The sequence below is a fragment of the Bubalus bubalis genome, chromosome 4, assembly GCF_019923935.1.
Source record: "Bubalus bubalis isolate 160015118507 breed Murrah chromosome 4, NDDB_SH_1, whole genome shotgun sequence".
Lineage (NCBI taxonomy): Eukaryota > Metazoa > Chordata > Mammalia > Artiodactyla > Bovidae > Bubalus > Bubalus bubalis.
In genome coordinates, this window is record NC_059160.1 from 16309770 (window position 1) to 16337691 (window position 27922).

General features: G+C 58.3%; 3 protein-coding genes across 4 annotated transcripts; all 3 read left to right on the forward strand.

Moving 5' to 3' along the window:
- The first annotated feature begins 209 nt into the window (after positions 1-209).
- GPR162 (G protein-coupled receptor 162) lies at positions 210-6886 on the forward strand. Its single transcript, XM_006065839.3, has 5 exons — positions 210-1082; positions 2640-3936; positions 4895-5084; positions 5668-5825; positions 6132-6886. The coding sequence occupies exons 2-5, from the start codon at positions 3070-3072 to the stop codon at positions 6681-6683; spliced, it is 1767 nt and encodes a 588-aa protein (XP_006065901.2). The 5' UTR covers positions 210-1082; positions 2640-3069; the 3' UTR covers positions 6684-6886.
- Positions 6887-7811: 925 nt separating this feature from the next.
- Positions 7812-21152, forward strand: P3H3 (prolyl 3-hydroxylase 3). 2 transcript variants are annotated; one of them, XM_025283117.2, is made up of 15 exons: positions 7812-8363; positions 9203-9355; positions 9710-9911; positions 9986-10117; positions 10581-10717; positions 12480-12569; positions 13737-13789; positions 13940-14007; positions 14102-14226; positions 18313-18414; positions 18644-18794; positions 18980-19097; positions 19176-19251; positions 20269-20479; positions 20609-20750. In XM_025283117.2, exons 1-14 carry the CDS (start codon positions 7890-7892, stop codon positions 20464-20466), a joined length of 2079 nt encoding a protein of 692 aa, XP_025138902.1. In that variant the 5' UTR covers positions 7812-7889; the 3' UTR covers positions 20467-20479; positions 20609-20750. The 2 variants fall into 2 exon arrangements, with proteins under 2 accessions (XP_025138902.1, XP_025138901.1); XM_025283116.2 differs by having other exon boundaries at positions 7816-8363; positions 20339-20479; positions 20609-21152.
- A 526-nt stretch (positions 21153-21678) lies between these two features.
- Positions 21679-27855, forward strand: GNB3 (G protein subunit beta 3). Its single transcript, XM_044941017.1, has 11 exons — positions 21679-21791; positions 22235-22356; positions 22590-22679; positions 22940-22978; positions 24747-24853; positions 24956-25019; positions 25135-25297; positions 25379-25445; positions 25529-25730; positions 26257-26473; positions 27258-27855. The coding sequence occupies exons 3-11, from the start codon at positions 22623-22625 to the stop codon at positions 27362-27364; spliced, it is 1023 nt and encodes a 340-aa protein (XP_044796952.1). The 5' UTR covers positions 21679-21791; positions 22235-22356; positions 22590-22622; the 3' UTR covers positions 27365-27855.
- The last annotated feature ends 67 nt before the right edge of the window (positions 27856-27922 follow it).

Genomic DNA, 27922 nt, shown 5'->3' on the forward strand with positions numbered 1-27922 from the left:
GTGAGAGAGAGAGAGAGAAGGGTGGGGGAGACATTGTGTGTCAAGTCTCTTCAGTCGTGTCCGACTCTTTGCGACCCCATGGACTGTAGCCCACCAGGCTCCTCTGTCCATGGGATTCTCCAGGCAAGAATACTGGAGTGGGTTGCTATGCCCTCCTCCAGGGGATCTTCCCGACCCAGGGATGGAATCTTTGAGGGGGAGGCAGAGATGGAATCTTTCCTGGGGATCTGGAATCTTCTGATTTGTGGGGTCAGACCCAGAGGACAGGTTGCCAGGTTTGCCCCCAAGAAGCAGATCAAGTTTCCCTGGGGAGGGAAAAATCCTCTGGAGGTGGTTAGCCACCTCCCCACCCCAAAGGGCCCTGAGTGTGCGCGTGTATGTGTTCTACTGAAGGGGAGAGACTGCAGGGACCGTGTGTGCGCGTGCCACGTGAGAAACTGCGATGTGTGCGTGAGAACTGTGTGTGTCCCCACACAAGTGTGAGTTTGTGTTCCAGGAGGAGGCAGCAGTGTATTGGGGGGAGGTGCATTCTTCTAGCCCCTTGTATCCCACAAGCAGCCCCAGCATGGCCACCGCCCCTCACTCCTGCAGCCTCCAGCACACGCTCGCGTGAGCCTTCATCCTGGGAGCAGCCCTTACAGATACACTGGGGAACACACGCGTCCTCCTCCGGGGGCCATACCAGCCCGTCCTCCTCCCCGGGCCATACCTCTTGGAGCCTGAGTTCGCGGGGAAAACCGGGTGGGGTGGGGGCAGGACTCGAGCCAGGTCACCAATGAAGCCGGTTCCCTCCCGGCACCTGCCTAGCCCCTTCCCCGCCAGGTCCCCAACGTCCGGTCCCCCCGGGCTGGCCTCCATCCCGACTCCGGGCTGCGGGCAGTGGCGGGACCCCAGAAGAGAGGGGCCGGCGGGCATGTAGGGGGCCGAGCCGAGAGGCTGGGACGGGCGGGAGGAGGGAGGCCCCGGGGGGAGGAGGGAGGAGGGCCGAGGGCGGCGAGCTGGAGCCGGCAGGCGGCGGGAGCCCGGGCGAGCCGCGTCGCTCGGGTGCGCGGTCTCCATGGCAGTCCTGGGCGCAGTCCGAGGTAAGGCGACCCCGGCCCGCTCCCCCGCGGGCCTCTCCCCTCTCTCCCCGCAGCGCCCCCCGCCTCCGCTCCCACCGGCTCCTTTCCCCTCCGGGCGGCCCCTCCTCCCCGGCCACCTGCTGTCTCTGCCCTGGAGACCGCGGTGGGTGGCAGGCAGGAGGGAGGAGCCGTCCGACCTTACCCCTTCACCCCGAAGGGCAAGGGACCCCTGTCCGCCCCGGTGTCCCTTCGCACGCCCTCCCACCTTCCTCTAATTTCTCTCCGTCCTTCACCTCCTCTCTCTGTCCTTCACATCCTTCCTGCCTGGCTCCCTCTCTGAGTCCCCGCTGTTTCTTCCCGAGCCCACCCTCTGGGCCTGGGTGGGGGTGGGTGGGAAGGGGTCCAAAGCTGTAGCGGAGGGTGGGGGGGGGTGCTCTCCTGACCAATTCCCTCTATCTTCCTCTGGCTGGCCATTGCCATGGCAACTAGGGTGTACTGGGCTCCCAGGGAAGACAAAGGTGGGGGATGGACGAAGGACCTCTGGGGGAGGGGGCAAGGGTCTAAGGGCCTACAGGAAACAGACCTTCCACTGCTGCAGCCCATTTTTATTCGGTTTACCCTAAAGCCGCTATGCCCATCTTTCCTGCCTCCACTCTTTCCAGGGTTTCCTCTTAGTCTCCTCGCCGGGGCTCAGTAAGCTCAGAGTCAACACATCCAGAACACCTTCCTTACCATTAGAGTTAAACGGAGGCTCCGGGCAGGGGAGGAATGAGTGGGGGCCCACGGGGTGCGGGGAGTCCGAACCTTTTTGAACACCGGGCTTTTCTTCTCAGCCTCCCTCCCCCCTGCTCCCTCCCTCCACCCACCCCCGCCTCTCCAGGGGTCTCTCGTTTTCTTCTATTTTCAGATACTATCACTTTGCCCCCTCTTTTTCTCTCTTCTGCTTAAACTCTCCTCCTTCCCCCTGGTTCCCCCCTTTCCATTTCTGGATGCTTCTGATGTCAGCGGTTTCCCTGCCTTTGGGTTCCCTAACCACCCCCCCCTTAGTCCCTGCCTCCTTTCTCCCGTCTTCCTAGATCCCTGGTGAGTGGGAGGGTGATCGTGCAGGCTTGGGGAGATGGGGCTGAGCATCAGGACCCCTGGATCCAGGAGTCTGGAAAGCGGGGGAGGGGCCGTACACCCTATCCCAGTTTCCCGTGAGCCCTCGGGAAGAAACAAGTCGTGCTTGCCACGGCCGACGTGGCTCTGGGGAGAGTCTCGGGGATGTGAAGATAGCGGTTGAGTAGTATTGAGCAGAGGACAGAAAGAGGGACCTGACGGAGGAAAAATGGCTGACGGTGGATGGGAGATGGGAAGTCAGAATACCTTCTTTCCTGGAGGTCTGGAAGGCAGGGCTCTTATCCGTGTGGAGTGTTGGAGCTCTTATCCGTGGAGGGGGTTAGGGCAGGAGAGTGTTCTGAACGACCTGTGACCCAGAGTAACCAGTCGTTTCTATAATTTCAAGAGAAGGGGGGATTCAGAGCCACTTGGAGACCAGCCCAGGCTCTGCCCCTTCCACACCTCATCTCTCCCTTGCAGTGAGTCCAGGAGGCTGAGCACCACCCCCAGGATCCTTGGGGGCATCCAGAAGACCTCAAGTGGTCAAGAACCAGAGGAAGAAGGGAGCTGGAAGTCCTGGTATGAGGACCGGGGCTCCCCAGCCAGTTTCCTAGTGGGGGAGCTATCAGCTTGTCTCTCCGTTAACGACAAGGATACTTCTGGAAGGGCCCCACCCAAAATGGAGGCTGAGGACCACCTCTGCTGACCCTCAGTCTCCTCCCCCGCCCTCCCGCCGGACCTCAGCTGGGTCAGTCATGCAATGCTGAGCAAGAGGGGTGGCCTAGGGGCGGCCCACTTCACTCTGGGGCAAGGATTGTGGGCATCATGGGGGTGCGTGTGAGCGGGGCTCCTGGGTGAGACCCAGCCCCCACCCCCAGGAGTTCAAGGGGGGTGGGGGGACTGAGGAAGGATGGCTCGGGGCGGGGTGGGGGCAGAGGAGGCCTCCCTCCGCTCGAACGCGCTGTCCTGGCTGGCCTGCGGGCTGCTGGCGCTGCTGGCCAACGCCTGGATCATCCTTAGCATCTCGGCCAAGCAGCAGAAGCACAAGCCACTGGAACTGCTGCTCTGCTTCCTGGCGGGCACGCACATCCTCATGGCGGCCGTGCCCCTCACCACCTTCGCTGTGGTGCAGCTGCGGCGCCAGGCCTCCTCCGACTATGACTGGAACGAGAGCATCTGCAAGGTCTTCGTGTCCACCTACTACACGCTGGCCCTGGCCACCTGCTTTACCGTGGCCTCCCTCTCCTACCACCGCATGTGGATGGTGCGTTGGCCCGTCAACTACCGCCTCAGCAACGCCAAGAAGCAGGCACTGCACGCCGTCATGGGCATCTGGATGGTCAGCTTCATCCTCTCCACCCTGCCCTCCATCGGCTGGCACAACAATGGCGAGCGCTACTACGCCCGCGGCTGCCAGTTCATTGTCTCCAAGATCGGCCTGGGCTTTGGCGTCTGCTTCAGCCTCCTGCTGCTTGGGGGCATCGTCATGGGGCTGGTCTGTGTGGCCATCACCTTCTACCAGACGCTGTGGGCCCGGCCCCGGAGGGCTCGGCAGGCCCGGAGAGCGGGGGGTGGGGGTGGAGCCAGGGGGGGTGGGCCAGGGGGCTTGGGTACCCGTCCAGCCTTCGAGGTGCCAGCCATCGTGGTGGAGGATGCCCGGGGGAAGCGGCGGTCCTCGCTGGACGGCTCTGAGTCGGCCAAGACATCTCTGCAGGTCACCAACTTGGTCAGCGCCATCGTCTTTCTCTATGACTCCCTCACAGGGGTACCCATCTTGGTGAGACTGGGGCTCCCTCAAATCCACTCTCTCTCTGATATCCAGACCCCAGCATGATCACCTGACCTCTGACTCCATCAGCCACACAAGCAGCTCCATCATCCATCTTCTCATCTACTCAGCCCCGCTGTGAGCCCCCGTCTCCATTGTCCATCTCATCTCCTAGTTCCCACTATCCCCAGCTCCATAGCGTGTTCTCCAGTGACCAGTACTCAACTCCATCACCTGTGCTCTGTCCATCACCCTGTCCTCTGGCTTCATCATCTATCTTGCAGGGCCACTATTCAGCCCTCCAGAACTATCAACCCAGCTGTTAGGCTCCTTGCTCCACCCCCGAATTCCCTCTGGATGCAATAGGGTCCTGAGCACTCCTGGGTGGCAACCCCACAGAGCTCACCCCACCCAACCCTCAGCTTTCTGCACCCCTGGGTGTGTGTGCTCAGTTGCTCAGTTGTGTCCTACTCTTTGCGACCCCATGGACTTCAGCCTGCCAGGCTTCTCTGTCCATGGGATTCTCCAGGCAAGAGTACTGGAGTGGGTTGCCATGCCCTCCTCCACGGGATCTTCCACACCCAGGGTTCAAACTCATGTCTTTTACATCTCCTGCATTGGCAGGCGAGTTCTTTACCACTAATACCACCTGGGAAGCCCTGTGCATCCCCCATCTAGTCCTTATTCCTGAATTTCAACTTGTCTTCAAGTTTCCTACACACCTCTGCTCCTCCTCTCTAGACCCCTGGGCTTTCTCTCTGGAACACTCTCCGTGTCTTCCTCCCACTCGGTTCATCCATCTTCACTCCACCTTTGCTCTGTGCTCATCCTATGTGATCTGGGCCATCCCTTCCTGACTTCTTACCTCTCCCCTCCCCCAGCTGCACTAGGATGTGGGACTGGGGTCGAGGAGGAGCCACCTCGGCTCTGGGCCCTCACCCGGCGCCCTTCCCCCTCCTCCTGCCAGGTGGTGAGTTTCTTCTCCCTGAAGTCGGACTCGGCTCCCCCCTGGATGGTGCTCGCTGTGCTGTGGTGCTCCATGGCACAGACGCTGCTGCTGCCGTCCTTCATCTGGTCCTGCGAGCGCTACCGCGCCGACGTGCGCACGGTGTGGGAGCAGTGCGTGGCTATCATGTCCGAGGAAGACGGCGAAGACGGTCAGAGGAGGGGCTGGGCTTTCGCTTTGCCTAGGCATCGGCTCTCTTTCCTGCCCTTTTCTACCAGCTCATCTCGGGGGTGGGGAGGGGCTGCTCTGGAGTGCCCCCTGCTGGACAGAACCTGCGGTTTCCCCTGGATGGACTGATTCCCTCTCCCCAAGCATCTCCCCATGCCCACCCGCTGATTCCTCCACTCTACTCCCCCTGGAAGCCCACACTACCCAGCTCTGCCTCCGCCAGGCAGAGAGACTGAGAAACAGTCCAGAGTCCTAACACAGCCATAAAGGAAGGCTATGGAACCAAGAGGAAGCTAAGCCTCCCTCCTGAGACTTCCAACTACAGGGAGAGCGCGTGGGGGGTGGGTGGGTAACTATTTCAAGTAAGCGTGTCTGTGTGTATGAATCACTAGAGATTCAGCACTGAACGCAACAGACACTAGCCACTCTTGCTTCTTCTTGGAGCTCACAGACTAATGGAAACAGGAGGATTCTCTGAGGAGCTTCTCAGGGAGTGGGAGCTCTTAAAGGGGGTGGGGAGGTGGGCATTCCCTGCCTCGAACCACTCTGCCCCTTTTCTCTTCTAGATGGGGGCTGTGATGACTATGTAGATGGCCGAGTGTGCAAAGTTCGCTTTGATGCCAACGGGGCCACAGGGCCAGGGGGCAGGGACCCCACCCAAGTAAAGTTGCTACCTGGACGGCACATGCTCTTTCCCCCTCTCGAGAGGGTCCACTACTTACAGGTACGGGACCCAGCAGTACATGTCCCGTTCTGGGCATCCCCTCACTACTTTTCTCCAGTCTGTTATCCCTCACACCCCTCCCTCATCCCCTAGCCCTGGCCTGCAATGCATGGACGAGGAGGTGGGAGGAGGTGGAAGGAAGGCCTGGTTAGGGTGGTTCCCCATCAGTCAGACCACTCTGAACCAGGCTGCCCCTCAGAGGATGTTTTGCAAAAGTTTAGGGAGTAGAGCCACCTTGCAGGCTCCCCACTTTGGTCCCCTCTTTGTCCCTGCAGCGCCTCAGGGTCTATTTGCTCCTCTCCCCAGGTCCCTCTGTCCCGCCGTCTCTCCCACGATGAGACCAACATCTTCTCTACTCCTCGGGCACCAGGCTCCTTCCTGCACAAGTGGTCCTCCTCTGATGACATCCGGGTCCTTCCAGCCCAGAGCCGGGCCCTCGGGGGCCCCCCTGAACACCTGGGACCAAGGCAGAGGTTGGAGGACGAGGAGGATGAGGAGGAGGCTGGAGGCGGGGGGCTGGCCACCCTCCGCCAGTTCCTGGAGGGTGGGGTTCTGGGCTCAGGTGGGGGACCCCCACGGGGTCCAGGCTTCTTCCGAGAGGAGATCACCACCTTCATCGACGAGACACCTCTGCCTTCTCCAGCCGCCTCGCCGGGGCCCTCTCCTCGCCGGCCCAGGCCTCTGGGGGTCTCACCCCGCCGACTCTCCTTGGGGTCCCCTGATAGCCGAGCCATTGGACTTCCTTTGGGGCTCAGTGCTGGGCGACGCTGCTCCCTGACAGGAGGCGAAGGGAGCACAAAAGCTTGGGGAGGATCCTGGGGCCCAGGGAACCCCATCTTCCCCCAGCTGACCCTGTGAGCCCAAGTGGGCCTGCTGAACTCAGAGAAGGGGGCCTGGGTGGGGAACACCTCTTTCCATTCCTGAGCCTTCAGACTCTGGGGAGATGGGCGGGAACCGGGGCCCAGGAACGCCGGCTGGCTCCCATCCCAGTCACCAGATACCTGCCTCACCTGCCATCCTCCCTAGCAAAATGTATTAAAGTCGAAGTGTTACCATGGAAACCTGTGTGTCCAGTGTGCTGTGGTGGCAGAGGGGATGGTCAGAGGCTTTGGTGGGTGTCCTTGTCATAAAGGACAAAATAGAGCAGGGGTAATGGACGGAGGCCCAGAAATACACCCGGAGAGAGACAAGTATGCAGACAGTCACAGAGATGGGCTTCTGGGAGCATCTTGGGCTGGGGTGGAGGGGCATGGGGATACACTTCAGTTTGCTGGTGTGAGGTGTGAAGGATCTTTGTTGAGATCTGTGAAGGTGGTTTTAGAGGTTGTCTCTTTCTTCCATGGGCTTTCCTTGTGGCTCAGAACATAAAGAATCTGCCTGCAATGCAGAAGACAGAGTTTGATCCCTGGGTCGGGAAGATACCCTGGAGAAGGAAATGGCAACCCACTCCAGTATTCTGGCCTGGAGAATCCCATGGACAAAGGAGCCTGGCGGGCCATATTGCATGCCTCAGCTCTCCTCCTTTTCCCAAATGTGTATGCGCCCACTTTCTGGGCAGGAAAACGTTTGAGCAGACTTGGTGTCAGGCCTGGAGTTTAGCATTCTAAAGCTCTTTTTCTTCTACAAGTGCGGGTGGGTGTGCGGGAGGCTTCCACCCTCCTTTTCCTTGGGCCCAGAGAGGAGGGGAGCCCAGTCCATCATAGCGATTCCTGTAGGATGGGCCCCCGAGGTTGGAGTCAGGGGTCCTAAGCTCCAGGGCCGGCTTCTGTCCTGTTCTCTCCACCGTCTGTTTCTGACGCCACCCAGCTTGACCTAAAGCCCACGTTCTCCACGTTCTACCGCCGCCGCGGGCGTCCTCTGACTCCAGTCTCTCTCTCACCCCGGCCTCTCCGGCCTCTCCGGGCTGGGGCTCGGACGCAGCAGCTCCCGGCGGCGCTCCTCCCTCCTTCCCTCCCTCCTCCCCATCCCTCCTTCCTTTCCCCTCCCTCTTCCTTTCCCCTTTTCCTCCCTCTCGCTCTCGGCTCCCGCAGTTCCCTTCTGCAGCCGGCCGGCGGCTCTGGCACGATGCTTCGGCCCCTCCGGTGGCTGCTGCTCCTGTTGCTCCTGCCTCCCCCGGGGTCCCCCGAGCCCCCCGGCCTGGCCCCGCCGTCCCCAGGGGCGCCTCTCCAGGCCCCCGACTTGCTCTACGCGGACGGTCTGCGCGCCTACGCGGCGGGGGCCTGGGCGCCGGCGGTGGCGCTGCTGCGGGAAGCGCTGCGGAGCCGGGCGGCGCTGGGCCGCGCGCGGCGGGATTGCGGGGCGCACTGCGCGGCCGAGCCGGGGGTCTCGCTCCCCGCCGCCCCGGGGCCCGACTCCGGGCCGGGGGCCTGGGAGCCGCTGCTCCTCCGCGCGGCGCTGCGGCGCGCCGAGTGCCTGACCCAGTGCGGGGCGCGGAGGCTGGGCCCCGGGGGCGCGGCGCGGCTCCGCGTGGGGAGCGCGGTCCGGGACGCCTTCCGCCGGCGGGAGCCCTACAACTACCTGCAGAGGGCTTACTACCAGGTGCGTGGCCCGGCCCAGGCCCGGGGGTCCTCCTCCAGCTCCCAGGAAGGGGCGGCGAGCAAACGCCGGGACTCGGGTGCGGCTGTGTGGTCAAGACCTCGCCTTTGGAGTCGGTCCTGGCAAACCGGGACCAGTACCTACAGAGTGGGGCACGGCCTCGGGAGGGTGGGAGCAAAGTTGGAAGGGGGTGGAAGCCGACCGAAGATGGAGAGCAGGGGCCTGGAGTTCTAGGAAGTCTTACTGAGACCTACGTGGAGTGACAGCGCCTCTTCCCAGGAATGAAGAGGGGCGGAGACAGGGGCGAGAGACGCAGCTGGAGAGAGGGAACTGGGGGGCGGGTAGCGGGTGAGCGTGAGCCTTCGCTTGGGGCAGGAGGGAGCTTCGGGAAAGAAAGAGCAGGTGGGCAAGGCTGAGGGCTCTGGTGTCCGGTCGTGGGACCCTGCCCAGCTACCGGTGTGGTAGCTGTTGCCTACTAACGCCTACGTGGCCGGGGAAGGGGGGCGCCGGTCACACACACCTCAGCTCAGGGTCCTAGAGACCTGCGGCTTTTGCTGGCGGCTAGGGTCACCCCTACATCCCCACCTTGCGTGGCCATCACTTCCGCCTTGTCTCTCCAGTGAGGTCCCTCTGCCCACACCCCACCCACTCCAGTCTTTGAGACCCCCTTTCGGTGTCTACCAGACTCCTGAGAGTCCCCACTTACTGGGGGTCTGGAGGTTGCGTGGTGGGCAGCTTTCACCTACCAGTCTTCCAGAAGGCTAGGGTGGGGGTGTTGGGGAGGGGCAGACTCTGACACCCCTACCCTGGGGGCTGACTCCCCCATCCCTCCCGTGCCTCAGCTGAAGAAGCTGGACTTGGCAGCAGCCGCTGCGCACACCTTCTTTGTGGCAAACCCAGCACACCTGCAGATGCGGGAGGACATGGCTAAGTACAGACGGATGTCAGGGGTTCGGCCCCAGAGCTTCCGGGACCTCGAGACGCCCCCATATTGGGTGAGACCCTCAGCTTGACCCCAGCCCACCCCCCAGCCTTTGACTGATGGGATGCATAGGCCTCGCCCGGCTGTACACTGTACTGGGCATCAGGAAATCCGGGTATGTCCTCTGTGACCCTGATGGGAGGGTCCCTCTCTGGGACCTAGTTTTCTTCCTGAGATTTGCAGTCTCATGTGCTAACATTCGGATTCTCAGGCCTTTCCTGTATTCCCCAAGGTGACCTGAGACCTGGAGTCCAGGCCCCCAGTGAGGCCAACACCCCTCCCCTTCTTTCTGTCTCCCAATCTATCTTGGCACCCTCCACCCCCGCCCCCAGGATCTCGGGTGACTGACCTCTCCCCTCCCCAACAGGCAGCCTTTGACACCGGCCTGGAACATCTTGGGCGCCAGGAGGCAGGCCTGGCACTGCCCTGGCTGGAGGAGGCCCTGCAGGAGAGCCTGGCCCAGGTGGAGAGCTGCCGGGCTGGCTGTGAGGGGCCCGAGGAACAGGAGAGGGAGGCAGAGGAGGAGGAGGGGACCGGGAGCCAGGGGGGCCTGTATGAGGCCATCGCAGGTAAGGGGCTGGAGTGTGGGGGGGCGGGGGGAGGCATATCACTAGCTGAGTGAGACCCCTTGTGTCCCCCACAGGGCACTGGACCCGTGTCCTGCAATGCCGGCAGCGCTGTGTGGGGGATGTGGCCACGCGTCCTGGTCGCAGCCTCCCTGTTCCGGACTTCCTTCCCACCCAGCTGAGGCGGCTGCACGAGGCCCACGCTCAGGGTCAGTTGGGGGGAAGGGTGAGCCCCAGGTGGGTGGACTGGGGCTGGGACCCGGAGAGTGAAGGCCTGTCTCTGATGATACCCGGAGCTCCACCTCTCCATCCTTCCATCTATCTCTGCATCTGAGTAGGTTGGGGCTCCCTGGGGACCATCACCTCAGAGGACTCTGGCTCTCCATTGTGGGAAGCTTGGGAGCTGGGTCACAGGGCTCCTTCTGTCCTCGCTGCTTCTCACTTTCCTTTCTTCTCTCCTCTCTTCCCTCTGAACTCTGCCCGTACAGCCCAGGTAAGTTCCAGGAAGCTTTGGAAAGAAGCAATGGATGAGCCTGTCTGCTGGGTGGGATGGGTCACTGGGAGACCACCTTTTTCTGCTCTGCCTCTGTCCCCTGGCTCTTGGCCATGCCCAGGGATGACTGGGGTGCTTGGTTTCTGGGCCGCACCCCCAAGCTGTTGCTCTGTCCCCAGTGGGGAATCTGTCCCAGGCTATGGAGAATGTCCTGAGCTTCCTGCTCTTCTACCCAGAGGATGAGGCTGCCAAGACAGCTCTGGACCGGTACCAGGCCAAGCTGGGGGAGCCAAGACCTGGCCTCGGGCCCAGAGAGGTACCTCTACTCACTTACCCTGTGGATGTGTGCTAAGTTGCTCAGTCGTGTCCGACTCTTTGGGACCCCATGGACTGTAGCCCACCAGGCTCCTCTGTCCATGGGATTTCCAGGGCAATAACACTGGAGTAGGTGGCCATTCCCTTCTCCAGCTCACCCTGTGAGGTCGTCCTAAATCAGACAAATACAGTGGAAAAGTCACTTGGACCCGCCCCCCATTCTGGCCAAAGGCGTCCCCAAGTCCAGCATCTGGCCTTGTCTCCACTCCCTGCTCCCCACTTCAGGCTATCTTTCTTTTTTTCTTAACTTATTTCGGCTGCACTGGGTCTTCATGTGGCCCACAGGCTCATCTCCTTGGCATGTGGGTTTTCTCTAGTTGGTGCACGCCTTCTCTTGTTGCAGTGTGTGGGCTTAGTTGCCCTGCGGCTTGGGGGATCTTAGTTCCCTGACCAGGGATCAAACCCATGTCCTCTGCATTGGAAGCTGGTTTCTTTTTTTAGCAGAAACATTACTGACAATGGTTCGCATAGTCAAAGTGAAGTGAAAGTGAGTCACTTAGTCGTGTCCCACTCTTTGCGACCCCACTGACTGTACAGTCCATGGAATTCTCCAGGCCAGAATACTGGAGTGGTAGCCTTTCCCTTATCCAGGGGATTTTCCCAACCCAGGGATCGAAACCAGGTCTCCTGCATTGCAGGTGGATTCTTTACAAACTGAGCTATCAGGGAAGCCCTACCGTATAGTCAAAGCTATGGTTTTTCCAGTAGTCATGTATGGTTTTGAGAGTTGGACCATGAACAAAGCTGAACACCGAAGAATTGATGCTTTTGAGCTGTGGTGCTGGAGAAGACTCCTGAGAGTCCCTTGGACTGCAAGGAGATCCAACCAGTCAATCCTAAAAGAAGTTAGTCCTGGATATTCATTGGAAGGACTGATGCTGAAGCTAAAGCTCCAATACCTTGGCCACCTGATTCAAAGAACTGACTCACTGGAAAAGACCCTGATGCTGGGAAGGATTGAAGGCAGGAGGAGAAGGGGATGACAGAGGACAAGATGGTTAGATGGCATCACTGACTCAGTGGACATAAGTCTGAGCAGGGTCTGGGGGTTGGTGACGGACAAGGAAGCCTGGCGTGCTGCAGTCCATGGGATCACAAAGAGTTGGACATGACTGAGCAACTGAACTGAACTGGGTTGTTTATTTGTTTATTTATTTATTTTGGCTGTGCTGATTGCTGCATGGGCTTTGGATGGAACCTGTGTCTCCTCATTGGCAGGCAGATTTTTGTTGTTGTTGTTAAGATTTTTTTTTTAATGTGGACAATTTTTTTTAAAGCCTTTATTGAATTTGTTACAGTCTTGTTTCTATTTTATGTTTTTTGCATTTTGGCTGCAAGGCATGTGAGATCTTAGTTTCCCAACTAGGAACTGAATCCTCACTCCCTGTATCAGAAGGCAAAGTCTTAACTACTGGACCACCAGGGAAGTCCCCTGGCTCTACTTCTGAGTCCAAGCCAGCCTTCTTCCCTTAAACTCACCCCTGCTTGCCCCAACCTGTGCACAAGTGGGCACGTGTGTGTACACACACACACACACACATACACACACACACACAACCCCCAGTCTGAGCTTGGAGACCCTAACTGCCAAGGGAGGAGGGTTGGACAGAGCGGAAGGACCAGGGTTAGGGAGCCCATGGGCTGCCCTGCTCTCTTCCAGCCTTAACTCTCCCCCTCCCGCTGTCCACTCCTGCTGTCCCCAGGACATCCAGCGCTTCGTCCTTCGATCTCTGGGGGAGAAGAGACAGCTGTACTATGCCGTGGAGCACCTGGGGGCCAGCTTCAAGGATCCCGTGAGTGACCCCGCTTCTCCCCCTGGCCGCCTGCAGGAGGGGGACAGCAGCAGTGCCCTACGGGAGGTGCCACGTCCCTCCTCAACAGCACGTCTCATTTCTCCACAACCCCATGAGGCTTGGAGAGGACTCTGTGCCCCAGGGTCACAGGCAGCTTTGGGATCACACAGGCCTAGGTGTTGGTTTCTCTGCCGCAGACAAGCTCTGGACCTTTGCTTGCTCGGCCTCAACTTCCCTGTAAAATGGGAGCACCATACTTATAGCTCTGTTGAAGCCGTGTCACTTGCTACAAAGTACAGGAAAGTCTGCTGCTGGTTTTCGTACTCTTCTTTCTGTGGTAGTTTTGAGGGGAAACTGAAAGGCAGAGGTTATTCTTGCTAGTGCTCCAGCGTCAGGCAGGCTCCCCCAGCCTTCTTGGCTATCTTGCTGTGTTTGAAGCCAGTGTTTCCTAACTGGGAGAAAAGGGGCTGTCCCTACTCTGCCCAGTAGGTGTCGCTAGCATCCCTGAGTCATGGCCATCAGAGATGTTTGCAGACATCGCCCTGTCCCCTAACGGACAAGTCTGGGCACCATCGCTTAAATCCCAACCCTGTCTTTATGGGCTGTGTGACCTTGGGCATGTTACTTTATGTCTTTGTGTCTCAGAGCCCTCAACTGCAAAATGGGCACATTAATACAACCTGTTTGATAAGACTATTGTAAACTTTAAATGATAAACTCCACATCCGTATAGAAAGCTCTTCCCCGGTGGCTCAGATGGTAAAGCATTTGCCTGCAACGCAAGAGACTCGGGTTCCTCTGGGTGGGGAAGATCCCCTGGAGAAGGGAGTGGCAACCCACTCCAATATTCTTGCCTGGAGAATCCCATGGACAGAGGAATCTGGCAGGCTACAGTCCATGGGGTCGCAGAGTCAGACACGACTGAGCGACTAACACACATATAAAGCTCTTAAAAAAGCACCTGACAAACAGTGCTTTGTAAGTTGTTGTTATTATTATTGCGGTGTTTGGCCCAGTGCCCAGGGCTCCTGACAATGAGTCCAGGGCTTCCCCATCTCCACCTTCCCCTCTGGAAGCAGGACGACTTTAGTATGGTAGCCCATGGTCTACCGCCAAGGACTCAGAGGTGGACTTGGCAGGTGATGGTTCTTTTCCTGACCATCCCAGGACTCCTGGACCCCAGCTGCCTTCATCCCTGAGGCCCTCAGAGAAAAGCTCAGGTAGGAGGTGCCTTGCGGTAGGAGGGGCGTGGCCTGGGTGGGAGGGGCGTGGCCTGGGTGGAAGGTAAGGGGAGGAGTCCTGGGAGGCGGGGTCTGAGAAGATGGGTCTGGACTGGCCTGTGTTCACTGAGCATGTTTCTCACCCCTGAGAGAGGATCAGGAGAAGAGGCCGTGGGACGATGAGCCTCCACAACCGAAGCCCCTGACTCACTGGAAGGGTGAGTTCCTGGGACAGCAGGAGGCAGGAGCCTGGAAGGGGCTGGGTCTGCCCTCGGGGGACCATCAACCCCCTGCCCTGTCCCTCCTCCGCAGATGTCCTCCTCATGGAGGGAGTAACCCTGACCCAGGACGCAAGGCAGCTGAACGGGTCGGAGCGAGCCGTGCTGGACGGGCTGCTCACCCCGGCCGAGTGTGGGGTGCTGCTGCAGCTGGCCAAGGTGAGAGGACCTGTAAGGAGGTGGCACAGTGCTACTGGGGGACCCTCAGGCACAGCTGCCTGCCCCCTTGCTCTTGGCCTGTCCCCCCCTCGCCACCCTCCCCACTCCCCTGCCCTCTCAGACCCTGGGGACTGCTGAGGTTTTCTCCCTCCAGAGGACAAGTTCCTTTTCCTCTCAACTTAACGGACATGGGGCTTCCCCAATGACAGCTCAGCCGGTAAAGAATCCACCTGCAATGCAGGAGACACGGGAGGTGCAGGGTCAATCCCTGGAAAAAGCCCCTGGAGGAGGAAGTGGCACCCCACTCCAGTATTCTTGCGTGGAGAATCCCATGGACAGAGGAGCCTGGTGGATTACAGTCCAAAGGGGTAGCAAAGAGGTGGACATGACTGAGCGACTAAGCTGACATGGCATAGCTGTCATGGGCTGGACATTTTACAGAAGTTTGCTAGAAACTGATAGGAAGAACAAAACAAAAAACGTAAATGCATCAAAAAGGGTGGGTGTGCAGGTGAAGATGCCTTGGTTGGCTGAGAGCTTAGTTATTGGCTCTGCAGACACACAGGCTGCTTCTCCATCATCACATCTCTCCTAGATGGGGCTAAATGATCTGTATTCACCAGGTTGAGTCTGCCAATATATGAAACTTCAGTCTCACTCTGGGTTTGTTCCTCTCTGAGTCCCTGGTGTGTACTGGAAGTACCCAGGTTCCAGGGAGAGGCAGATAAACACAGACTGTGCATTTGGGGACTCAGTGTACAGAGAAGGCATCAGGCATGGAGGCATAATCACAGCAGGTGGTGAGTTTGATAAAAGATGTACTCATCCAATTAGAAGCACCAAGATGAAAGTCACAGAAGAATTCCTGGAAGGGGTAGCATTTGAGCTTCATCTTAAGCATGAGTTAACCAGACAGCATGAGTTGCCAACATCTGTTGGATCATAGAAAAAGCAAGAGAATTCCAGAAAAACATCTACTTCTGCTTCGTTGGCTATGCTAAAGCCTTTGACTGTGGAGAAATAACAGCACACTGTGGAAAATTCTTAAAGAGATGAGAACACCGAACACCAGACCACCTCACCTGCCTCCTGAGAAACCTGTATGCAGGTCAAGAAGCAAAATTTAGAACCAGACGTGGAACAATGGACTGGTTCAAAATTGGAAAGGAGTACATCAAGGGTGTATATTGTCACCCTGCTTATTTAACTTCTTTGCAGAGTACATCATGTGAAATGGCGGGATGGATGAAGCACAAGCCAGAATCAAGATTGTCGGGAGAAATATCAATAACCTCAGATATGCCAGTGACACAACCCTTACGGCAAAAAGCAAAGAGTAACTAAAGAGCCTCTTATGGGGACTTCCCTGGTGGTCCAATGGCTAAGACTCCGTGCTCCCAGTGCAGGGGGACCGGTTCTATCCCTGCTGCAAATAAGAGTTCACGTGCGGCAATGAAAGATCCTGAGTGTTGCAACTAAGACCCGGCTCAGTAAAATAAATAAGTAAATAAAATATTAAAAAAATAAAGAGCCTCTTATGAAGATGAAAGAGTAAAGTGAAAAAGCTGGCTTAAAACTCAACATTCGAAAATGAAGATCATGGCATCTGGTCCCATCACCTCATGGCAAATAGATGGGGAAACAATGGACACAGTGACAGACTTTATTTTCTTGGGCTCCAAAATCACTGCAGATGGTGACTGCAGCCATGAAATTAAAAGATGCTCCTTGTAGGAAAAGCTATGACAAACCTAGGTGGTATATTAAAAAGCAGAGACATTACTTTGCCAGCAAAGGTCGGTCTAGTCAAAGCTATGGTTTTTCCAGTAGTCATGTATGGATGTGAGAGTTGGACCATAAAGAAGGCTGAGATCTGAAGTATTGATGCTTTTGAACTGTGGTGCTGGAGAAGACTCCTGAGAGTCCCTTGGACTGCAAGCTGAAAGAGTAGAGTGAAAGTGTAGAGTTGATCCAACCAGTCAATCCTAAAAGAAGTTAGTCCTGGATATTCATTGGAAGGACTGTTGCTGAAGCTAAAGCTCCAATACTTTGGCCACCTGATTCGAAGAACTGACTCACTGGAAAAGACCCTGATGCTGGAAAAGATTGAAGGCAGGAGGAGAAGGGGACAACAGAGGACAAGATGGTTGGATGGCATCACCGACTCAATGAACATGACTTTGAGCAAACTCTGGGAGATAGTGAAGGACAGGGAAGCCTGGTGTGCTGCAGTCCATGGGGTAGCAAAGAGTCAGACTGGACTGAGTGACTGAACAACAGCAACAACAACCGGATAGAGAAGGGAGGAAAATCAGGTTGCCAGAAAGAAAAATGAGGGGGCGGGGTTTGGGAACTGGAGTGGAGCACAGGAGTTCAAAGCATGGGCATGCCCAGCAGGAATTACCTGTGTGGCCTTGGGCCATGTATTTCAACATCTGTGAGCCTCGTTTCCTCCTCTACAAGACAGGGCTAAACACAGTGGTTTTGTTGTAGGGCTGTTATGAGGATTAAATGAGTCAGTACATGGTAAAGCTCTTGGAAGAATGTGCAAATACTCAGTATGATCTGTTGCTATTATCATCAGGCTGTGTATTATGCAGGGGCAGGAATGAGGAGGAGGCGCGGGTTGAGAGATGGGTGAGGACCTCTGTACCCTGCCAAGGAGTTTGGGCTCTCTTTAGATGGTGGACAGTTTACTGAAGGATTTAAGGAGGGGTGGATTGTTGTCTTCTGCAGAACTCCAAAGTGCAGGGTCTGGAGACTTCGTCCTATAGGACCGGGAGCGCCCTCTAGTGGCAGCACAGAGAATGCAATGGAACAGGGAAGTGAGGAGGAGCTTAGAGGTGACAGCCCTAGGATAGGTCTCATTTCAAGGCAATGAAGACAAGGACAGATGAGAAATATTTAGAAACTCAAAGATAGAGAATTTAAGGACTAAATCAATGTGTGTATGTGGGGGTGCTCAGTCTTGTCCAACCTTTTGGGACCCCATGGAGCCACCAGGCTCCTTTGTCCATGGGGTTGTCCAGGCAAGAAGACTGGAGTGGGTTGCCATTTCCTCCTCCAGGGGATCTTCCTGACCCAGGGACTGAACCTACATCTCTTATGTCTCCTGCATTGGCAGGCGAGTTCTTTATCACTAGTGCCTCGGAGGAAATCTATGTGAGTGATGAAGAATGAACTCAACGGTAACTCCCCAGTATCAGCTATCCCCTAACCTCTGCCAGGGCGCTTGCAAGGTTGTAACTCTGCTTTAATTTTCTGTGTGATACATCACTGTCTGAATTGACCTGGTTTGTTTATCTCAAAATATGAAGCCCATAGTAGCAGGGACTTTTCGTGTTCACAGTTGAGTCCCCAGTGCCCAGAACAGTGCCTGGCACAGGGGGCTCAATGCCTACTGAATGGATGGATGAATGAATGAAAGCTTGAGTGACTAAATGGCCTCTCAGAGATGAGGCTTATGTATGGGGTAACTACACAGTGGTACTTTGAGCTTCAAAAAGCAGACTGAATAGAAAAAAGAAAGAAAAAGCAGACTGAAGAGGTGTCAGTAAAGGGTGATGCGAGTTGTGGAGGCAGCTGGGGAATTTGGAGTCAGCATCAAGGGTTCCCACATTCTCCAAGAGTGTGTCAGGTGAGAAGGGATGGGAGAGAGATGTGTTGGCTGGTGCCACATTCCCACTTCAGGTCCGCGAGGACCCGGCCCAAATGTCGAACCTCTGGCCAGGGTCTTGCTCCAGAAAGACTCCTCTGTTTTCAGCCTGTCAGAACGAGTGATCGAGCCCTTCCTGCCCCTTTCCCTGCTGTCCTGACCTCCCGGAGGCCCTTCCCCACTGTAGGAAGCCCTCCAGAGTCCTATGCACCGTCCCCTCGGCCAGTGGGGTTCCAGATGTTTACCAGGAGTGACCACACAGATGTGGAGTTAGTCATTCTCTGGAAAGGGCAGCAGCTCAGAGAACCGCAGGAGCTTCCAGCCTCTTCCAGGGACTGGCTGGTTGGAGGGAAGGCTGTGTAGCCCTGTGAGGTGGGCAGTAGCCCAGGTCTGGGCAGGGTGACCCCACAGCCAACTCCCTCTCTGCTTAGGATGCAGCTGAGGCTGGAGCCAGGTCTGGCTATCGGGGTCGCCGCTCCCCACACACCCCCCATGAACGCTTTGAGGGGCTCACGGTGCTCAAGGCCGCACAGGTAAGAGGAGACACGGAACTGGAGAAGAGGACTGGTCTCTGCCTGTGGAGGGGGCTCCCCACTGAGGGACCCAGGTTGCTGTCACAGGGACAATGGAAAGAGCGGTCTGGGCTGGGTTGATGGGCAGCTGCAAGCCCCAAACCGTGGGTGGAGGGCAGTGGAGGTGGGGTAGGAGCTGGGACCAGCCTTACCACACCTCCCCTTCCCCATCCTTTATTCTCTGCCGCAGCTGGCCCGGGCTGGGGCAGTGGGCAGTCAGGGTGCCCAGCTGCTCCTGGAGGTGAGCGAGCGGGTGCGGAGCCTAACCCAGGCCTACTTTTCCCCCGACCGGCCCCTGCATCTCTCCTTCACCCACCTGGTGTGCCGGAGCGCCATAGAAGGTAACCACCAGGGTCCCCCCATCTCAGGGCCCCTCAGGGCCCTGCACACCCTCAGTACCCCTGCTGTGTGGGTTTCCATCTTCACTGCAGGAGGACTGACTCCCCTGCCCAGCGGGGGCTCGGCTGTGACCCTGGAGTTATAGGGTGGGTGTGGGTGGGCGCCCACCAGGCCCTTGGCTTCCCAGGGGAGCAGGCGCAGCGCATGGACCTGAGCCACCCGGTGCACGCCGACAACTGTGTCCTGGATCCTGACACCGGGGAGTGCTGGCGGGAGCCCCCAGCCTACACCTACCGAGACTACAGGTGGGCGGCCCTCCAGGGGTTGGGCGGGGCGCCTGGCTGGGGTCTCACTGCCTGCCTCCTGTCTTCCTCTCTCCCCAGTGGACTCCTCTACCTCAACGATGACTTCCAGGGCGGGGACCTGTTCTTCACAGAGCCCAACGCCCTCACAGTCACGGTAACTGATGGGAAGCGGGGCAGGGCGGGGCGGGGAGGGGATCAGGGAGCCCAGCCATAGGCTGGGGATTCAAAACAGAGGGTGCCCAGAGGCAAATGCTGGGAAACGGCAGGGGCCACCTTTGTTGTTGATGTTTAGTCGCCAAGTTGTGTCCGACTCTGTGACGCCATGGACTGCAGCAGGCCAGGCTTCCCCGTCCTTCACTATCTCCCGGAGTTTGCTTAAACTTATGTTCATTGAGTCAACCCTCTCCTTTCCGGCTTCTGCAGCATCTCCCCACTCTTGTCTGTTCAGGGGCTCTCCTAGCCCCTCCCAGGAGACCTCCAAGGGGCCCCTCCAGGCCCTGCCTTCAGTGATCACCTCAGTTCCTATAGGAGGGCAGGTGAGGGACTTCCCTGGTTGGCCCTGTGGCTGAGACTGTGCCCCCAATGCAGGAGGCCCAGCTTCAATCCCTGGTCGGGGAACTAGATTCTGCATGCTGCAACTGAAAAATCCCGTGTGTTGTAACTAAAACCCGGTACAGCCAAATAAATAAATAATAAATAACTAAATAAATAATAAAAAACTCAAAAATAAATAAATAAAGGAGGGCGGCTGAAGCACAGGACTCTAAGCCTCTACTCCAGGTAGAAGCTCAGGTCTAGGACCAGCAGAAGGACTGGAGCAGTGATTTTTCATTGTGCATTGCTCTGCCTTATCCATTTAGCTCCTTCTCTGCTCACCACCACCAGCTCCCCGTCATGCAATCCCTCTCTGGGGTGGAAAATGTCCCCAAGAGCCTGATGCCCAGAACCCAGAGTCTGGTTGGGCAGAGGGTGGGCAGGAGAAGCAGGGCACAGGGGCAGACAGAGTCCCTTCTCCTTTTGCCTCCAACTCCTCCAGCCTCCAGTCTGGCATTTGGTGCTCCCAAGTGGAGGCCTGGTTGCCGCTTGCCCCAGGATAGTCCCTGAACTAAGGAGGGGATGCGGTGGGCAAGAGAGCTTCCGCTGTCTGAGCCCCAACCCCGTCCTGCTCCAGGGAGTCAGGGTCAAGGTCTCTGAAGACCTCTCCCTGGAGCTGAATCTGCCATCCACCCCCGCAACACCAGGCACAGGTTCGTCCTCGCTGTGGCCGCCTCGTGGCCTTCAGCTCAGGCGTGGAGAATCCCCACGGCGTGTGGGCCGTGACACGGGGGCGGCGCTGTGCCCTGGCTCTGTGGCACACCTGGGCCCCTGAGCACAGGGAGCAGGTGAGCAGGTGGTGGGGCTTGGCACCCTGGCGGGCGAGGGGCGGGGCTGAGATGACCCAGGGAGAGTCCCGGGACAGGGTAGATGCTGGTGGGGGGAAATCAGCCTCGACCCTCCTCCTCACTCCCCAGGAGTGGATGGAAGCCAAAGAGCTGCTGCGGGGGCCAGAGAAGGATGAAGGAGAAGATGTGGCCAGCAGGGACCCCGGCCCGGAACCCCCCAGCCGCAGGCTTCCACGGCTCCAGGACAAGGCTGGGAAGCCGCCTCGCATTCGAGAGGAGTTGTGAGGGGGCCGGCCCAGCTCCTCGGGGATATGGCCACTTGACTTGTGGAGGGTCTGCCTTAATGCCGGGGACCCCCGGGAAGCCCCCGTGTGACCACCGCAGTACAGCGAGCCCTCCATTCCTGTACCCTGACATCTTGGGGATCACCAGGGCCGTGAAACCCTGAACTCAGAGGACCCTGCACAGACTTAGCCTGGGGACTGGCCTGGGGACTGGCCTGGGCCCAGCCAGGATGGACCTCCAGGCCTAGGACAGACAGAAGATGGGCAAGGCCGAAGTGGAAAGAACTGGCAGGGGGTAGGGCCCGAGCGGGTGCTGTAAATGAGGAAGATGAGAGAGAGGGTCGCCCCCGCCTGCCCTCCCCAGCCTGTCAATAAAGATCCTGACCATCCCTCTGCTGGGGCCAGTCAAGTGTATCATGGTTTCCATGGTGGCTGGAGGTGGGAGACGCTGTGGCTGGCCTGGCAGGAGACAGGTATCCTGGGCCTCCCAGAGATGGGCCCCTCCAGCCTGTGATTTGTCAGGGAAATCTCAACCACCTGCCTCCCTTATGCAAATGAACCCTGACCCCTGACAGCTGCTCCCTGGGCCTCTTACTCTAAGCCAGCGTCTTCCCTCTCTGAGCTTGGCTGAGACCTAGGGCAGCCTGATCCCTCTGCTTCTTGCCTTCATGGCCCCAGCAGAGTCCCGCGAGTCGTGAGGGCCCAACACCAGATGCGAGCAGCGCATGGGCTTGCTCTCCACTGCCATCCTCTGCAGCCAAGGCTGGGCCAGGCCCATCCGTCCTCCTCTTTGGGTCTCCTGGACCTCCTCCCAACCCCCCAGGATCAGCCCCCGGGGGCAGCTGGTTGGGGTTTGTCCTGAAGAAGGATTATCCAGATCAGTGCCTTCTAATCTCAGCTCCTGCCTGTACCTCCCCACGGCCACCACAGCCCTTTCCCCCACCACCCTGAGCTTGGGAGCACTACTAGGGGTGTTGACAATGGGCCATCTCTCCCGCTCGCTCTCTGGCTCCTGGGCTGGTTGCTAGGTAGGCCCTGATGGCGAAGATCATCACCATGCGATGGGGGGCAAGGCCTGTGGGGGGACCCTGGAGCATGGTCGGGCTGCTCCTTTGCCCCCTCCCAGACCCAACCCTTAATCCTCACAGCTTTGCTCTAATCCCGTGGGGCCTGATGCTCTGCTCTCTGCCTGGAGAGGGACTGGCCAGGGAAGCATCCCACCCCTCCTCCCTCCAGGGCTTGTTGCAGGGTGCGGGGGGGTGGCGCTGTGCCCCGCGTAGCCCCACGCTCCTGCTCCCACCCTCCCTGGGCTGGGCCTAGGCCCTTCTGCAAGCCACACACCTCCCTCCCTGTCCTCTGCCCCCCCCACCACCACCCGCTGCCACCCGCCAGCTGATTTCATTTGCCTGACAGTTGTCATTGGCCCTACCCTTCCCTGTCTGTACCCCCCCGCACCTCCACCCTCCTCAAGCGGGGCCAGGCCAGGCCAGCTCCTCTGGCAGCAGAGCCTGGGCAGGTGACGGGCGGGTGTCGCAGCTGAGGGAGCCAGAGGCGCCTGGGGACCAGAGCTGGAAGCTTAAAGTCAGAGCCCAAGTAAGAGGGGCTGGCCTGGCTCTGCCTTCTGGGGCTGGGGGCTGCGGGGGGTGCGGGGGAGGCCCGGGACTCCAGATGTGGAGGGGCTGGCAGGGGAGGCGGTGCAGACCACCCAGTCCTGGCCCGATGTGGGGAGGGGGCTCCAGCCCCCCATGAGGAGTCTGGTGTGGACACGAGGAACACAAATGTGGCCTGGTGCGGGTCCCCCTACACACACCCTGTGTCCCCGGCAGGAGACTAAGGAGCCACCCCTCAAGCCGTCCGCCATGGGGGAGATGGAACAGTTGCGGCAGGAAGCGGAGCAGCTCAAGAAGCAGATCGCAGTAACCCCAGAACCCTCCATCCCACCAGGGACATGGGAAAACCAGGAACCGAGTGTGGCTCCCGGGGGAAGGGCTGGCTTCACCCTGACCGACATCTCAGAGATCCCTGACCTGGAAGTGGCCAGAGACTTCCTGAACTTGGAGCTCAGATTTGAGATGTGCCCCCCGCCCCTCAAAACCCTAGAGCCCCAAACCCACCCACCTAGACACCCGGGCACACACCCTGCCCCTACCCACGCCCATGTCTGCTTCCCCCCCAGGATGCCAGGAAAGCCTGTGCCGACACTACCCTGGCAGAGGTGAGCCCCCGCCACCCCCCGACAGGGCCAGAAGGGAGGGATGGAAGGGAGGGGATGGCGTGGGAGCCCCCTGACCAGCCACAGCTTGGCGTCCAAGCTCCAGTACAGTGCGTCCTTGGAACAAGGAATGACATGAATTAATTCATTCAACATTTTGTGAGGTCTGCTATGGGCCAGGCACCGAGTCGGAGACCAGGGAGGCAGACGCTGTCCTCATCCACAAAACAAGAGTGCCAACCCCTCCTGGCTGGCTGGCCAGGATGAAGAGGACTAGGGCTCTTAAACCAGAAGCCCTTGGAGACTAGTTGTTGTTGTTTAGTCGCTCAGTCCTGTCTGACTTTTTTGCGACCCTGTGGATTGTAGCCAGCAAGGCTCCTCTGTCCATGGCACTCTTCAGGCAAGAATACTGCCATTTCCTTCTCCAGGGGAATCTTCCCAATCCAGGGATTGAACCTGCATCTCCTGTGTGTGCAGGTGGATTCTTTACCACTGAGAAAAGCCCAGACAAGACTCTTAATTACGAGCTGACTGATAGTGCACTTTTTCAGTCCTGGATGCATTTTCCCCCCACATTTTGACATCCTGGAAATTGAGATGCACCCAACAATGATCCTTACAGTTATAATTGGTAGCACTTTTTCTTTCTTAGTGATCCATAAAAGAATGGTGCTTCTTGGAGCTGGTGCCATCTTAGATTGAATTAAATGTTAATAATAAGGGTAAACATTTACTGAACATGAGCCAGGCACTGGGCTAAGTTGCTTAAATACATAATTTCATTTAATTTTCCTGATAACTCTATAAGTCTGGTGCTAAAAACTTGCTTCATTTTACAGATGGAAAAGGGGGCTCAGAGAGGTTAAGTAACTTGCCTGAGATAACAAAGCAAATAAATGGCAAGTCAGGTCTTTTGACTCTGGAGCCCCAGTCTAACGTCTAGAAGGTCAAAGGAGCCTCAGGGGCATAGGACCCTAAGTTTCAGGAGGGTGCAGTTCAGTGCCATGGTGCTGCTCTGGATACCACTTAGCGCTGGCCGAGCAGCAGCCGTGGGTGAGGGCAGGCTCCTAGCGGCTGGGTTCGACCAAACGTGTGCATATCATCCCAAGTCCATATATGGTGGACTCACATTGGCAGCGTGAATTGGTCAAGGTGGGGGTGTTTACATGATGGACCCCCCTTCCCCTTTGCCTCCACCCAGGAGAGGTGGTGGTTAAACCCTTAGCCACACACCCTGGCCTTGCCCATGTCTGTCTCTACAGCCGTCTAAGCCATGCCTGCGCAGGGCTGACTTCTCAGCCCTCAGTCGGGCTGGAGGCCCGACTTCGAGCTGGGCATGGAACAGAAGCTCACACACAATCCTGGCTCAGATGCTGACGTGTAAGCATGCACCCTGCTCACCCTGATTTCTTTATTTTTATCTGTGCTGTGTGGCGTGTAGGATCCTAGTTCCCCAACCAGGGATTGAACCCATGGTGCCTGCATTTGGAGCACAGAGTCCTAACCACGCACAGGGAGGTCCACTCCCCCTGACTTCTGACACTCCCTTTCAGCTTCCCTGGTGGCTGAGATGGTAAAGAATCTACCTGCAATGCAGGAGATGTGGATTCAGTTCCTGTGTGGGGAAGATCCCCCGGAGAAGGGAATGGCAACCCACTCCAGTATTCTTGCCTGGAGAATTCCATGGACAGAGGAGCATGGCGGGCTACAGTCCATGGGGTCGCAAGCAGTTGGACACAACTGAGCAACTGAGTTAACTAACTTCCTGCAGCTGGTGTCTGGCCTCGAAGTCGTGGGACGCGTGCAGATGCGGACACGGCGGACCTTAAGGGGACACCTGGCCAAGATCTACGCCATGCACTGGGCCACCGACTCTAAGTGAGGCTTAAGAGGCCTGGGCCGGGGGGTGGGGCGGTGCAGTTAGGGGGAGACAGGCAGGAAAGGAGGGTTGGGAGACACGTGTGTCTCTCCTCTGCCCAGGCTGTTAGTAAGCGCCTCGCAAGATGGGAAGCTGATTGTGTGGGACACATACACCACCAACAAGGTACCAGGCCAGCCCACGGCCCCCCTGTCACCCGCCTTCCTGGGGGCATCCCATGCCCTTCCTGTGCCCCCCACCTGGGAGCTCAGCCCAGGCCGCTGCCACCCCACCCCTGCAGGTCCACGCCATCCCGCTGCGCTCCTCCTGGGTCATGACCTGTGCCTACGCCCCGTCAGGGAACTTCGTGGCCTGTGGGGGGCTGGACAACATGTGTTCCATCTACAGCCTCAAATCCCGGGAGGGCAACGTCAAGGTCAGCCGGGAGCTGTCGGCTCACACAGGTGAGTGAGAGGCCGAGGGTATCTGCAGGTTGTACCCGGCAGCCAGGGCCCTGTCGTAACCGCCTCCACCCCCCGACCCAGGTTATCTCTCCTGCTGCCGTTTCCTGGACGACAACAACATCGTGACCAGCTCCGGGGACACCACGTGGTGAGGCACCCGTGGGTGCGATGGCTGGGGAGGCACCTCTGTGCCGGCCTCGCTGGGTGACAGCGTGTCCCCCCACCCTGCAGTGCCCTGTGGGACATCGAGACTGGGCAGCAGAAGACTGTGTTTGTGGGGCACACGGGGGACTGCATGAGCCTGGCCGTGTCCCCCGACTTCAGACTCTTCATCTCGGGGGCCTGCGACGCCAGCGCCAAGCTCTGGGACGTGCGGGAGGGGACCTGCCGGCAGACTTTCACTGGCCACGAATCAGACATCAACGCTATCTGCGTGAGCCCCCCCTGTGCTTCGGTGCCCTGCGGGGACCACCTCCCCACCCCACCCCCAACTCAGCCTTCATCCCCTCCCACGGCCCCCTGCCCCTTTCGTTCTGACTTTTCACTTTAAAATAATTTCACCTACAGAAAAGTTGCAAGAATAACAGAAGCAGTTCCCGTCTGCCCTTCACCCATAGTCACTGTCACCTTTTTGCCACATATGCTTTTTGGTTCCCTCTCTGTAGAGGGAGGGAGGGAGGGATGGACAGACACACAGACACACACCCTTCTGACCATGTGACCGTGGGCACGCTGCCCACCCACCCTCAGCCCCGTGCTGTTCCCTGCCGTGTGGAGCCAGCGAGGGTGTAGGGAGCCCGGCTGCAGCTGGCAGGCCACAGAAGGGATGCTGCAGGAGCCAGAGAGGCCGAGGGAACTGGCCTGGAGCAGGGAGAGGGCAGGAGAGGTCGAGTGCTGCCCAGGTCTGAGTCCTGACCCTCACCAACCCCCACCCCGACCCCGGCCACCTGTATCTGCAGTTCTTCCCCAACGGAGAGGCCATCTGCACGGGCTCAGATGATGCCTCCTGCCGCCTGTTTGACTTGCGGGCCGACCAGGAGCTGACCACCTATGCCCACGAGAGCATCATCTGCGGCATCACGTCCGTGGCCTTCTCGCTCAGCGGCCGCCTGCTCTTCGCGGGCTACGACGACTTCAACTGCAACGTGTGGGACTCCATGAAGTGCGAGCGCGTGGGTAAGAGCCTGCCCGCCATGGCCACCTGGGCTCCCCTGTGGGCACCCTCTCACTGCTGCTCCCTCATTACTGGCTGACTCTGAGCTCTGCCCCTAGAGCCAGTCCCTTTGGTTCCCAGTCCAGAACCATCTCCTCTCAAAGCGAAGTTGCTCTAAGCGGCCCTTTGCCACGGCTCACTGCTGCAGCTGCTCCCCGCCAGAGGAGCTCCTTCCGGTCACCCCCAGACCTGTAGACCTGGGCCGTCCAGTCAGGGCTGGGTTTCAGGGGCCTCCACAGAAGGGAAGGGCCACCTTGGGGATTTTGCAGTGACAAGAATCCAGGGGATGGGATGTGACTTGAGGGCCCTGACCCCAACCTGGGTGCTTCTCTGGGACTGGCCTGGTCTGAAGTTGAATCAGATAGTGTGGCTTCCTCTCTTGGGAGAGGCTGGGTGCCCAGGGAAGAGAACACTGGCCAGAGTCAGGATCCAGACCTTAATTCCACTGCTTACTGTCCAAGTGCCCTTGGCCGAGTCACTTGTCTCAGGGCCTCAGTCTCCATTTGGAAGCCCTCCTCCCCCGTTTTCCCGGTCAAGGTGCCCTTGCTTTTCTCTTAGCAGCTGACACATGTCTAACCCTCCTGTCCCTCACCCACCCCAGATCCTGGAGGGGAGATTGGCCTCCAGGGAAATCCCACCCCTTAGGACTAATCCGCTTTCCTCATTTAGTCAGATGCCCTGCCCCCCTAACCTCTAACCCCGGCTCCGTAACACCCTCCAGGCTGACTCCTCTCCCTTTTTCTTAAGGCATCCTTTCTGGCCACGACAACAGGGTCAGCTGCCTGGGGGTCACAGCTGATGGGATGGCTGTGGCCACCGGTTCCTGGGACAGCTTCCTCAAAATCTGGAACTGAGGAGGCTGGACGAGGGGATGTAAAAGGCCACGAAGACACTCATTCAGCTGCCCCTCTCCTGCCCAGTTTAAGGTTTCTTTGAGCTTTTCTCTTCTACACCCCAGCTTTCCCCCTTTGAGGGCAGTGGGGAGTATGGGGAGCATGCCTTTGGGAGGCAGCATCAGGGACTCATTATGGGCGGGGAACTGCCCCATCTCCTCCCAGGCCTCCCCTCTCCATGGTTCTGACAGCTTCTCCCTTCGTGAGCAAGGACAATGGACCCCCACCCCTCCCTAACCCTAACTTGGCAGGCCTAGCAGGCTTCGTGTCTGAGGCCACAGGCCCTAGGATTCCTCCCCCAGAGCTACCACCTTTGTCTAGACCTGGTTGGCACAGGGTGCTCGGCCCTGTGACTGGCTCTGACACAACTAGGGTCCTGGCCCCCATGCTTTCTCCTTTGTCTGCCTTCTTGCCTCTCCTCAAGCACCTGCAATAAAGTGTAGCGCCTTGTATGTGTGTGATGTTTGTCTCCCACCCTCTCCTCTTCCGGAAAGACACAGGTCCCACTTAAGTAATGCA